Consider the following 14,707-nt stretch of genomic DNA (forward strand, 5'->3'; position numbering starts at 1 on the left):
CCACTGTGCACCGCATTTATTTCGAAACTTATAGTTTTATTTATTTAACTTCAAGGTCACACTCTTAGCAGCAACTATAAACTACATACACAAATGCATACGCAATGCATGCATACATCTCACATACTGCATTTATACATAGTGGTACATACATACATACTAAATACACAAAGTTTTAACTCTCATAGAAAATTGGATTATTTTCCAAACAAAAAAAAATATATAAATAAAAAGTAAACAAATAATAATGTTATTGAAAATAATGAATTAAAAGATATTAGAAACTAAATTTTAAAGTTAATATTAAAAACCAAGAAAAAACTCAAAAAAAAACAAAAAACTTCTTTTTCATTACACGAAATATATATTCAAGTGCTTCTTACATAAAAAAAAAAAACAAAAAAACATGAATACATTAAAGTAAAACTATATAATTAATAAAAAAATATATATACACACATGCATATATTACTTATAATGATAAACGATACTATTTAATACCTAAGTCTAATTAGCGCTAAAGTTTGATTTATAAACAGCAACAACAAAAATGAAATTAAAGTATAGCATGAAAAAAAATACTACGAAATGAGTATTCAAAAAATTATCGCTTTAGAGTTTTACAAAAGTAAGAGTAATGCAAAACAAAAACAATTACATAAATAAAAAATAAAAAAATAAAATGCAAAAAAAAAAACAACACTTGTTTCCGTGGAATTCATATGCAATGGTTTGTTATGTTGAAAAAAAATTAAATGGACTACGAATTGTTTAGCTGTTGCGCGTTATAAGCGCTCAAAAGTATTTATTTTAATTTTATTTTATCTTAATTTGTTAAAATCAAAAGAGGTTAAATGCTTTTTAGGGTCAAAAAAATATTAAGCAAAATTTCCTTATATTCTAAAAAGGGAAATTTTAAAATTTTCTTACTCACGCACAGAAACATGCACACACACACACACACACACACGCACACACACACACACACGCACGCACGCACACACACACACACACACACACTTGTAAATACACATACAACGCCATTTTCTGCAAGTAAACTTATGGATTATAAAAAATTTAAAAACGCGGCATACACCGACTCGCACGGTGGGACTGGATGTGCTAAAATTATACGTAAATTACGAAAATCATCGAGACTTCCAGAGAGTATGCAAAAAGATAAATTAGACTTAGCTGAATGACAGAAAAAAGATAAACCAATCAAAGCACATTGACTTTTAAGTTTAACATGAAAGGTTAAAAGATGTCCTATCAAATCCTTTTTATTATATGCAAGAAGGGAATAAAATTGTGTCTGTGGATAAATGCATACTTATAGATTCGAGGAATTCAGTTTCAGAAAAATTCATAAAAAAATGGTTTTAATATCTAAACTTTTTTTTAACTATTTGAATTCCTTTTAAATTATAAAATTTTTTGTAATTTTTGTAATTTGTTTTTTAATATAAAATTATTATTTTTTTATTAATTTTAGTTTATTAAAAATTGTTTTAATTTTTTTATTAAAAATTTCTTTTTTGATTTCTCTTTTAAATTTTTTTTTTAAATTTTCTTTTATTAAAATTTTTTGGTTCTAGAAATATAGACACCGCTTTTTCTGTAAGTATTTATATTGCTTTTAATTTATAACCATTTTTTGCAATTTTTATAAACTGTATTTTTATTAAAAATTTAAATTTGTTATTCAAATTTTTTATTAAAAGTTGTTTAAGTTTTTTTTATTAAGATTTTTTTTTTATATACACATTTTTACTACTCGAAAAGAGATATCATAATTTTACCCTGAAATCCCAGCGAAAAGCACTCTAAGTTTTAGCATAAATAATCTCTACCCAAATTAACCCAATAAATTACGATTTAAGAAAACCTTAATGATTGAAAACAAAATAGCAAGGAAATGTGAAAGTTTCGTAATAAAAAATGGTACCAGTCAGTTTAGTAAAAAAGCTAAAAAAAAATTTGCGCTTAAAACTAATAAAAAAATGATTAAATATAAAAGAAAAACAATATAATATTAAATTTCAAGTAGAAAAAATACGAAGAAGTTTTTGGATGGCAAAGTCAATTGCAGCAGGGTTCCCACGGCTGCAAAAATAAAAAAGAAACCCAATACTTGAGAGAAACCCCAAATAAGTATACATATGTAAAGTGTAGAGATTTTAGAATTATGCGCCACAAGAAACACAAATTTTTTGAAATTTAACCCAAAAATACCTAAGCAGAAATTTCAAATTAAAAAAACTATATTGCCGAAAAAAAAATTATTAAAAAAAAATCCAATGCAAAATTAAAGGTTTCAAATTAATTCATTTGATTTTGAATTTAAAATGAGTTTAGTTTTCGTTGGGGACCCACATGAAAAACGTATCGGAAGTAAAGTAATTTTAAGTTTCAAACAGAATTATGATACCCATGGAAAAATTTTGTTTTAAACACATTTTCATACCAAAAAAACAAACATACATCCACATATACATACATACATATATTTTTGCGCATTTGAAAATTTTGTAGTTTAAAAAATAAAAACAGAAGAAAACACAGTAAAAAAAATCGTTAGTAAAAGACTGAGCTACCAAAAAATAAAAATAAAAACAAACCAAACCAAAAAACAACATTAAAACCAAATTAGAAAACTTACAAAAGTAACTAAATAAACATGAAGTGCAGAAAAATCGCGTTGATGACTTTGATTCCTTCTAAAAAACAAGTTAATCTAGGAAGTGCTAAAGGCATCTTTGCAAAAATCACACACAAAAAAAAAACAGTAAATAAGCAAACAGGCAGCACATGATTTAACTTCAAACAAAATACCAAGTATAGTATAAATGAATTGAACTTTTTATACATATTAAAACAAGAGATATAAAGAAAACCAACAACAACAACACTTTTGTTTAATGAAATATACGCAATTCCTTAGAATAAAATGATAAACTTTTTCCACAACCTGAAAGTGAATGAGCCAAAGCTTTCACCAAATTAAGTTAAGCTTTCACTTATACTCAAAAGCCTTCTACAACAGTAATGGAAAAAGGCAGCTTTTATCCTGCGTGCGCTTATACATATATAATGTATAGCAAGCTTAAAAAAAGCACAAAACACAATGCATACAAAATGTGTAAGCTCGGCATGATATGCAGTGGTAGAATAGAAGTCACAAAAATCAAAAACGGATGAAAAAACTAAATTCTCCTATTTAAACTTTCACTATACTAAATTAAGCTTTCACTGACTTCATACACCCTCAAAACTTTAAAACAATCGCTAACAGAAACAAGAATAGAAAATAAAGGAGGTGAAGACAAATACATACTAGTATCAAAGATTGCAGAGATACGTATGAATGCAACTACAATACAAAAGCAAGTGGCGAAGACTCAGACATTAAACAAATACAGATGGTTAGAAAATCAGTTAGACTAAAAGCTAGAAGTTTATAGAATTGAGTCACTTCTGAGTTCTAAAGGTACCAGAACGTGTTAAAATTTCTTCCAAATGAATTACTAATTTTTACAAATCGAAGACATCTGCACAAAACATATCAATATTTTTTTTTTTTGGGTTCCTACATTATAAGGCGCATATTCCGTGATGACACATAAAGTGTTTGAGAGCGAGCCTATTCCATATTTTTGACGAATAGAATCCCAAAATATTAACGAAACCTTTTGGAACCCATAAGTGATTTTCATGGACACTGTAACGAGATAACCGAAGAAGCAGATTAGAAGAAAAAAGTATGGACTCTTGTGACATATTCCACTAGGCATTGAAATGAGAAAAAGGTTGTCGAAAAAATAAAAAATAAAACTATGTGGAAACAAGAAAAAATATGGACTCTTATGCAAAAATTTACACTGAACATTGAAATGAAAAAGAGTTTGTGCCACTTAAAAAGAAAAAAGCTACGCGGAAACAAGAAAAAGTATGCACTTCCCCTTTGTACTCGATCCCTATACTGTTTGAAAGTATTGGTGGGGATACTCGATGCTACTCAAAGTATCGCTAGAAAATACTCGATTCTACTTACATGTATTCAAAGGTACTCAGATGAAAATTTGTAAGTTCAATGACCGGTTTTTTTCCTTAGAAAATAGTCGTTTACAAGGAACTGACGACGCAACAGCGGAAAGCAAATTTAGGGCTAGAAAATTATCCTTCTAATTTGAAATGGGGTTACTTTACTTGAAAGGTTTGAAACAAAAGACATTAAGTAAGCTCAAGGTTTTTTACTTCAAATCGAGTTCTTGACAATGTTTCCAAATATCTTAGGCTGCATCCACATCCTCCTCTGATTCGCTGCGCCTTTTTTCTCCACTGTTACCTTCTTTTATAGGATTAACCCTAGCACAAGCGAGAGGTCCACTTGGCCACAAATCGTTTTTGCAAAGTATACATCATCAAATTTTTTTAACTATAGCAACACATACTTGCAAATTATAGATACTCGACACCGACTAGCAGACGTGAATCGAAATACAAAATTTATTCAGTACTTGGTAGAGGTGCTGGAGTATATATTTCCAAGCACTGGTACCGAAACATCACTATATGCACTCTTATGCCAGATTTCCACTAGGCATTGAAATGGAAAAAAGTTTGTGCCATCAAAAATTAAAAAATTTTTGCGAAAACAAGCTTAATAACGAGTAAAATTAACGGATATATTTAATGCCCAATTTCACCAATATAATGCCCAGTGGAAAGCCGGCATTATTGCGCTCTCGTTGCGACAGATTTTAGAACATGAGCGCAGATTTAGTGAGTCAGTCTATTTGGAATTCTGATTATTTAAAAGATCGTATGACTTTAGAGGTTGATTTTGTATAGACATTAGAAGTCTCACCTACAGTCAGAGTCAAAAGTTAGTATACAACTTGTTCTAATACATGCAATAATCACAATAATTTTCATGAAGCATTTTTTCATCACTCTTTTATGAAAATATAGTTCATTCTATAATATAAACGAGATAAATCAACTTTCACACTTTTTATAAAATTCAGAAAAATTCAAAAAATTTTCAACGAAATTTCAAACTTTTTATTCAGAATTTTTCGAAAATTTTAGGGTATGCAGTTTTGTAGCGCATTCAATTTTGGTAAAAAGTGCAAGTTTCAAGTCGCTAAAACTTAACGCTGAATTTTTAATTTTTTTTTTTTGTGGACGATAAAAATCTATTTTTAAATAGATATTTAAAAGGGGTGCACATAGCGAACGTTCAGATCTATTACATTCGTGAACTTCTTCTTATTCTTCTTAACCTTTCTATAGATAAATACAACGGGTGTATGAAGTTCAACTGATGTTTTCGAACTTTTACAAAGCAGTCTCTAACTGTTAAATATTTGGGTATACAAATTAATTTACATTTGGCGAAGGCAGCTCAATCCGAAAAATATAAAATATAAAAGTTAATTCGCACCAAAAAAAGACACCCCGCAAAAAGCCTGTTGAACACAAAACACTTTACAAGATAAATACAAAAATTTGTCTGCTAGCCATTTCAGATAAATCCATGAAAATCACATTTTGTAAAAATAATTTTCAAAACACAACAACAGCAACAATATGAAAACACTGCGATTAATTTATTGTATTCAATTATCGTAGAACGCACAATGTAATGCATTATAATAATAAAACAAACGAAAAAACGAGTAGTAAAAAACCAAAAAAAAAAGGTTACACTACAGCAACAAGATTAATTATGTACCGTTAAATACGTAAATAAACGAAAAGTTGTTTTGAGCTAATACATAAACAAAAATTTGTAAGTAAAATATAGATGATGCAGAAGAAAGAGAGTAAGCGAATAAAAATAATATAAGAAACAAACAATGAAAATAAAGAAATGGCTTTCTTTATAAAGCGAACTTAATTAAAAAAATAGTTATTATGCTATGAAAAAAAAAATTTTTAATTGCAATTTTTACTTTAAAGCTTTGTTGAAACAATTTGCTCTTTATAAATATTAGTGCATAACTACATATATACGACGACTGTAGTTTATGTTTCGTTATATACATACTTGTATACCTACTATACATACATACATGCATAAGTACATCTAAACATATTTTCTTACAAACATATACATACATACATAAATTGGTGAAGGAAATGGTTTACAAATTCGAATTGCTTAACACAGGAAAAGAAGTCGTTTTGTTTGATTCAAAAGCATTTACTAACACACATAAATACTTATATATTATAAAAGAAGCAAAATGCAAACCGAAAATGAGGAGTTATTATACATAAATGCATTTAACTTGCAGAAGGAAAGAAATCAAACAACAAAATAACGAGTAAAAGTCAAAGGGCGTGAACGACATATTTATTTATTAAATAAAAGAAAGAAAAAAAACCAAAACACAACACATACATACATACATAAATACACATAAATAAATAGTTATAGATAAGCAGCTAACGAAGCAAATGAATTCAAAGTAGCGCATTCAAGCATTAGGAAACCGCAGGCAAAACTATTATTACATAATAATAATTATAAATAAAAAAAAAAGAAAATATCGAAACAGAAACAGAAGAAGCAGAAAAATAAAATAAAACAAAAACAACAACAACAACAGCATAAGTAATAACGCAAAAACATGCCCAGAGGGAAAGCAAATGAAGAATTATTATTACTGAATTGACTAATTAATGAATTAATTATTATTATATTGTATTATTAACTGAAATATTTAGATGAAATGATAAATTCTTAATTATATAATATTATTATAGAAACTTAAAGTAACAAAAATTACTGAAAACAAATATAGAGAATATTATATTAAAAAAAAAACAACAAAAAAACACATAACTAATAAAATGACGTTTTTACTTATGTAGAAGAATTCCGGTGGGAGAAGTAAGTATCCTTACTGAAACGTGCTTAAAGCTCGTTTTTCCAACACTCATATTGCGCATGCATATGCATGTATATCAATTACCTATGTAGTTGCCTTAATTCACGTTGAATTTGACGTTTTAAATAAGTGGCAACCTTCCTAATAAAATAAATAAATCGTTTTCAAAGCCATCTTTTGATAATATATTTACTAAATATTTGAATTTAATGTTTTAACAGTTGGCGACCCCTTTCGTAAATATAAAACTTTATTGCTCATCTACGGACCAAACCTATTAATTTGCGCTTCCTTTTTTTTTGGGGGTATTGTCGGCCTTCAGGGTATGCAGTTACAGTTTCCCGACCATACTCAATCCCGACTCTTGCCTCGCCGTCCAACGCATTTCTTGGATAGCGGTGCTCCGATGCTTTGTCGCTTTTCTTCACTGGAAGTGGTTTTTACATGGCGAGTGCCAAACCCAGCGCACAACCTGTCGCTGGGAGCTAAGTGGTTTCTTAACCGAATACACGTTTATGTGGCGAGGCGCTTGCTCCAAGACAGTCTTACAGCCGCACCTATTGATGAACAGACGCTGCACACTTTAGTGAAACCTTAAACCACGACATACGTGGTGGCCCCACCGAAGCTCCCCCTCTTTCTGCCGTGAGCTACGGCTCCCCTTGGATTGGTTACCGCATCTCGCACATGGGTTACTCACGCTGCCCAGAGTATGCGAACGAGGACGCAAGGGTCGTCATTGAGTATAGTATAGAACAACTGCTATACTCATTGCACATTTTAATACACTAGTCGCGTCGAAATTTTCGGCAATGCCATGCAATTTTCTATACGACTTGACTCTCGAAAAGCGACTTGCACTTTGACAGATTTCATATCTAAAAATTAAGCAGGGACGTGGAAAACAATTCATCCTATCGGACTTCTCTTTGATTCTCCTCGAAATGTTTAGGTCTGATACCTATATTTCATTTCTACCTACAAACAAAGGACCAAGCAAACTGCGGGATCATGTTTTGCACGCAGTAAGTACTGGGGAGCGATAGGGAGCCTCAGACAGGCTAAACTTTTTGGATATTCTTTTGACATAAATATTTTGAAGGTTTGTCTACCAATCGCTGTCGTTAAGCTCAGCTATTGTTAGGACCATGAAAGTAACTGTTTCGACGGTGTCAAGGGAGGGGGCTGTAAGATGAGTAGGATTTAGCTCACATGTGAAGAGGTGGTTGGTGTCGTGGAGGGAGTCTCGTCTGGGTAAGAAACTGTTGAACCGTAAATGGGCCAGAGTAACACGGGTCTGTCGTGGTAGTCGAAGCTCCGAGTCTGCAATAGGTGGAGATTGAAGTCTTATCACGGAATTCATAGGTCGAGAGTCGTGGTAGTAGGTGACCGAATCTCCATGAATACCGTTGATCACTCGTCGGGTCCAGTGGTTGGTCGAAGTAAGTCTGGACCACGTCCATATACTCCAAAAGATGCCTTCTGGCGTGCCTGGGCGGAGGCTCTTCCTCAAGCAAGAGTCTGGGGAGCTCACACCTATGGCATCCCACCAGAAATTGCTTACTGAGAATTTTGTTATGCTCCCTTACGGGAATCGATTTTGTCTCACTGTGAAGTTGGTGGTCTGGCGACATCAGAAGACATCCTGTAGCTGCAGCTTCGTTCGATACCTCCAGCTAGTCCCCGGAGACCAAACAAGCGCAGCATAGTTCAGAACTGGACAGCCAATTGCCTTGTATGTTGCCAAGTCTTTACCCCAGGTCCTGCCAGACAGCGACTTGAGGATCTTGTTGCGGCTCTCTACTTTATTGACAGTTGCGGTTGTGTGCGCGTAAAAGGAAATACGGCTACCAAAGGTGACCCCTAATCTTTTCGGATCTTTCGCCGTCGGAATTGGTGTGCCATCGACGTGAATGCCTAGTAGTTGAAACCTACCCACCTTAGAGCAGGTGGTGAAGAGGGTCGCCGTTGATTTCGTTGGGGAGGGTTAGGCTCCTTGCAGGGAAGAAACGAGAAAGTACGAAGAGGTAGGCGTCTACTTTCGAGGAGCTGTCATAAATTACATTCCCAGACGCCAACATCGAAAAGTTTTCAGCGTATGAGATGAGGGAAATTCCCTCCAGTGGCAAAGGAAGCTTCGAGATATACATAGTTTTGATTTTGAAGTTTGATCACGAATGGTTACTAACCACTGCCGACCACAAGCCTCGATCGACGGCCTCTCAAACGTAGGAGAAAGTTAACGTTAGGAACCTAACAAGGGGATAAAAAAGATCTGCTAGGTCGCGGTGTCACTTGTTTCTGTTGTACCCAGTAATTCAGCTTCATTGCGTAAGTCGTAAATTAGGCTAAATTGTACGACTCGACAACATTGGCATTGTCTACTGTCGTGCTAAAATAAGCAAAATGACGAAAATCGTCGAAAATTATGCAGTGCTGCCAAGTGTCTCCGTTTTAATACACTAGTCGAGTGGAAGTTTTAGGTAATGACGTGAAATTTTCGATACACTTCGACTCTCGAAAAATGACTTGCATTCGACACGACTCTCGCAATGAGGCTGATTAACTACAAACAAAGACGGTTTTAGCCCGATTTTATAATTCTTACGGCAGAGTTTAGCTCGATGCCGGCCCGACTCACGAGAGGTGCGGAATAACCCTCATGCGAGGTGTTTCTTCAGAAATGAACAATGATCGGAAGGATTTACCGACATAAACACGATTAGATTGCCCAAACAAACAAATAGTCATTCTTAGAGTAAAATTCCGAATGGAAATACTGCTACGATTATGCATCACTTCCACAATTCAGTGTGCCTTACTTATGGTTTCACCAACCTCTAATACATATTTTTTCTACGCGCGTTCGTAGTCGATGACAAAAGATAGTTAATGAACCGAAATAATATTCCTTAGCGTAAGCTATAGATACTTCAGAGTTTTAGCAGAAAAGGACTTATAGCAGAACCAGCGTCTGCAATTCAGTTCCGAGTGAATTTCAACCAAAGTCACATTGAATTCATATTAAAAGGGGTTGAAATTCACTCGGAAGTGAATTGCAGAACTTGCCCGAAAAACTCTAAAAACACGGTGAAATGTAATACAATTTCCATTTAAAATGCATATTTATTTTTTTTTATCTATATTTATCTGTATTTATCATATTTTTTTTTTTAACTATATATTACACATTCAATTTGTATATTTTCTTTATATTTTAATTACTATATATATAATACATGTACAATTCACGACAAAAGCGGATACAAAACGAATATGTATGTATGTATGTACGTACTAATCTGCTATCATCTACATATGACTACTAACATATCCTATTATATTGTGTATAATACAAACACGTCTGTCTTAATATTTGCGTAAGTATGCATTTATGTGTGTACGTGTGTACGCTGGTGTACGAAAAGGAAAAAAATATTATTTATTACATAATTATGAGTACGTACATATGTGTATGTACATACAACGTACACATTTTCACATATTTTTAAGGAAAATTATACAATATAAGTAGGTAATTGAGAATTCTCTAGAAAGGCCAAACTTTCCATGAAACATATCAAAAAAGAACTAATTAAAACTAATTTATATAGTAATATTGCAATCATTGAAAATAAATAGCAATTTTTGCTATACAATATTTAGAACGAAAAATTAGTTACAAACAGGTAAATTAAGAAAATTCAAAATCAGTTGAGACAAAATTTGAGCTTCGGTTTTGTTTAGCTAAATTAATAGTGGCGAATTTGCAATATTAGAACATATAGTATATGTATGCATATTAACAGTTTTATACATTAATTCGTTGTGTATGCGAGATTTTAGCTAAGTTTGCTACATGCGTTTTTTTACGATATTTATGAGGAAAGCGTTATACCCTCTTTTTAAAGCTGTACAGAATACGACTTTAAGATCTTATTTTCGAAAGAAAGAGGTAATAAAATGCTCGATGCGTTTAACGATAACAAAGTCTCAGAACTGAATGACCAAGTCTGAATAGGATTAGGGATGCACAGTGAACTACATATAACCAGTATGGAGCCATTTATCGATACAAAAACTAAAAACCCTATAGTCTAAGATCCGACAAGGGCGGTTTAATGGACGAAATCTGCTTTATGTGAAATTTAGCGTGTTAATAAATATTTCGCAAGTGGGTTGGCTTAAAAAAATCCTGGCTAGGACATTTTTAATAAATCTATTCAAAAATTATTATTTTTAATTTTGTACTCATTTGTTTAATTAACAAATTATATACAAATCGAAAGTATTAAGCCTATACAATGCGAAAACGTTGGGTTGTCTATTTTTTCTTGGCCTACCTATCTGGTTGGCAGGTATGAATAGGTACGTATTACTAGTAATTTTCACTCATCTGTTTAACACATCTATAGGCTTTAAGCTTTCGTTTGGTATATAAGTAATTTCTTCATTAAACAGATGAATGCCCAATTAAAAAAAATAATAATAATAATAATATTTTAATATATTTTATTAAAAATATCCTGGCCGGGATTTTTTCAGCCAACCCATTGGCGAAATATTTCCAAATACGTTAAATTTCATACAAAGTAGATTTCATCCATTAAACAGATGGGTCTTGTCGGATCTCCTGCTACTAGTAGATTTTAAAATTTATCTACGCTTTAAACACAAATTTTGTTCTGAAAAAAGAAAGGGCAGATAAATTTTAAAAGCTACTTGAGAAAACGGCACTTACTTAGAATGCGGATTCGCATAGAGTTCTGTGGTAGCTGTGTACACAAATACCCATCACCGGCAGAAAATCAATAACATTTTGCTTAAAATTAATATGTAGTGAATACTAATTGCTGAGAAAGAGTATACGCTCTGGATAGAAAAAGTCGAAGTAAACTGTGTTTAGAGTGAAAAGCTGAATAAATTGATACAGAAGAATTTGAACTGAATAATGAATTTATGGTAAGAGGAGTTAAAAGTGTTATTTTGTTCTTCCTTTCGCACTTTCTGGGCCTACGACCTCAGATAATAAGGGAAATGACTTGTGGGGCGTTGCTACAACAGTCGAGCCTGCGTAATCAGAACGACACAGATCTATTTCTCGCCAACGACTGTTACTACAGCTGATTCCTCCAAAAGGTTTTGGAAACTTTTAGCAGAAATAAGTGAGAATAAGTAAGTCACAGCGGCAAAAAAAAAACATCACCAGGAAAAGGTTTACAAATCTGTATCGGAAAAGGCGCTAAAAGGTTGACGTATTCCTGTTGTGTAACTTTCTACTACAATTCAGCTCAACTTATTTCGAGAAAAAGTAGAGTATTTTTACAAAAATCCTTTCATACAACTTCAATAAAATTAGCGTATCGAGGAATTTCTGATAAAATTTAGCATCTTGATTTGATGGATTTTAGTACATTTTGGAATATCTTAGTAACAGATAGCCGAGAAGACTTTGGAGGCTATCGAAAGAACTATTCTATGCAAGATGTAGAAACCATTTCGGGTGGGAGGCGGGTTTAAAAGAAGAGGCTATAACCAACTGCACGCGCTTTTTACATAAGTTACATAGTTAAGAGCATAAAGATACCGAGTACGCGGGCTTGAGTGTGCATGGATGACAGTCATACGGTAAAAAGATCCTGCGACTCTCAACTTATGGGCGCAAACTGAAAGCAAGGTTTTTGGTATCGTGCCATTACTGAATATACCCTTAATTTATAGAATAATTTGTTGTCACGACAAGCAATGGCGGTGAATATCTACCCTGGGCCGGAATCGTAGCATCTTTGATCGAAGGATTACTCTGTTCTAATAGAATTAAATAAAATTACAACTGTTTTCCTGATTCGAGCTCTGAACTATCTCTTAGAGAACTACATTTCTTCAACATCTTTTGTAATTATTCTGAGATATGCATTCAAGTTTAGAATTCTTAAACTTGTGTTTAAGGAATACCCACTAATAGTTTGTTGTTTCAATTATCAGTAAATTCTGTAAGAGACTAGCGCGTAAAAAACTATTGAAAAAAAGGATTTGGAAACATTACTTTAAATTTGAAATTTGTAGCAAAAAAAATAGGATGTAAAATGCTGATGGATTTCGTCAAAAAAAATCTTGAAAATACAAGAGACTGAGTTCTTCGGTGACCATTCTCAATCACTTCGACACAATATTAATTTTGTAAAATTTTCACCCATGTAAAGAATTTATAAGAAAACGTTGAACTGCATTTCGCTTTCCTTTACAATTTTGTATAGCATTTTCTTTTTTAGCTTATCATGGCAGAGTGCACAGATCTGCATACATAATGCTTAGCCTTTTTTCTCGCTCTAATATCAATGTTTGGAAGAACTTTCTTTGACTGATTTGCGTGTTTTGAGTTAATCGCTTTTTTCAAAATCTTAATTACATATGTTTCTAAGTATAGGGTAGACTATTCGAGCACTTTTAAGGAAATGTTTTTTTTTGTTGTTTTTCTTTTTTATTATTTAAATATACAGACACATGCGTGCGTGCGTCTAACTAGATTTATTGCTGAGCATTTCGTTTTTTTTTGTTTTTGTTATAATAATTTTTTTTAATTAGTTTTTACAAAACATGCTTACATGTGTATATGGAAAAACTAAGCAGGCATTTTTTTGTTTTTATAATTATAATTACAATTCTTCTCATTACAGGCAATTGAATAAGATTAATTAGACATACATAAGTCCAGCTTTCGCACGATATGTTGCAGTATAGCATTTTCAAACTGTATGTGGATTTTTACATAGTATAATCATAGTTTTACATTAACATTAATTTCTTCTAGCATTAGAATTTTTCTCTCATAATCCATTAAAGTAACAAAATAATAAACGATTGTTTAATACAATACAAAATTTAAGCATAAGTTATAAATTATATCACAACAATAAAGACAACTGCGTTTTGTGCGCGCGTGCGATCAAGAAGTTACCATAATAATCATCATACACAGGACATAAAAAACGCATACATAAATGATCGACAAGCTCTCTAAATTACCAAACAAACATTCATAAGTTACGCTTATTTTCGTTATTACACTACAGCTGACTTCTCGTGAGTCATACATTTGTATATGAGTAAGTATTTTTTTAGAAGTTAGAAACACGCGTCACAACAGCCATTCCTTTACAATTCACTTTTCTGTTCGTCTATCCACTACTGTTGTCTGCATGCAAACCATCCGGCATTTCGGCGCTGAGCAGGACCCCAAATAACCGCCCTCCATCGCTACGTCATTACTAAATCAGCACAGCACTTGCAACTTCATGCTGATGTGAGGCCTTCTACCTATTAACAACAGTCTTTTGTTTGCTCCTCCCCTCTATTTCTCCTCAAAGGATGCTGGCTAACAGTTACGCGCTCTCATTTGCCATAGAGTGTAGCAACTCTGCGGCGCATGCAACAGATATGACGGCAGCGGCAGTGGTAACGGCCACAATAGCGACGATTACGTTGACGACTTTGGCGACGTTGACGGTGGCGGTATCGGCGGCAGGATAAACACTGTTTCTTCTCCTCGCTTTTGCGGTGGCGAGGCTCACTGAGATCCATCATTTGGATTGTCAACATTGCTATGCCCGCCACACAATACTAACTTTTGCTAAGTGCCTTCTTTTTTCTTTGTACCAATATATCGTAGAATGGATTGTGACTAATGGACTGTGTCAGGCGTTTAATCCATTCTTGTTGATCCTCTTCGGTTGCCGCAGACATACGGTAAACAGTATGTTTACCTTCCACAACCTGTAGATTTAAAGAAATCAGTATATGGTGAG

At 32.9% G+C, this 14,707-nt stretch overlaps 1 protein-coding gene across 5 annotated transcripts in view; it reads right to left on the bottom strand.

Moving 5' to 3' along the window:
• The window catches only part of LOC118735698 (cytohesin-1), a 146,529-nt gene that overhangs the window by 37,550 nt on the left and 94,272 nt on the right, over positions 1 to 14,707 (bottom strand). For 2 of the 5 annotated variants that reach the window (XM_036465618.1, XM_036465614.1), the window contains exon 9: positions 14,523 to 14,675. The exons of 2 other annotated variants lie outside the window; for them this stretch is intronic. In XM_036465618.1, the coding sequence (XP_036321511.1) occupies positions 14,523 to 14,675 (153 nt within the window). Of the gene's footprint in view, positions 1 to 13,370; positions 14,676 to 14,707 lie in introns of those variants that run through there. One more of the 5 variants, XM_036465615.1, reaches the window with a different exon arrangement.

The sequence above is a fragment of the Rhagoletis pomonella genome, unplaced genomic scaffold, assembly GCF_013731165.1.
Source record: "Rhagoletis pomonella isolate Grant_MI unplaced genomic scaffold, Rhpom_1.0 Rhpom_scaffold_00003, whole genome shotgun sequence".
NCBI lineage: Eukaryota > Metazoa > Arthropoda > Insecta > Diptera > Tephritidae > Rhagoletis > Rhagoletis pomonella.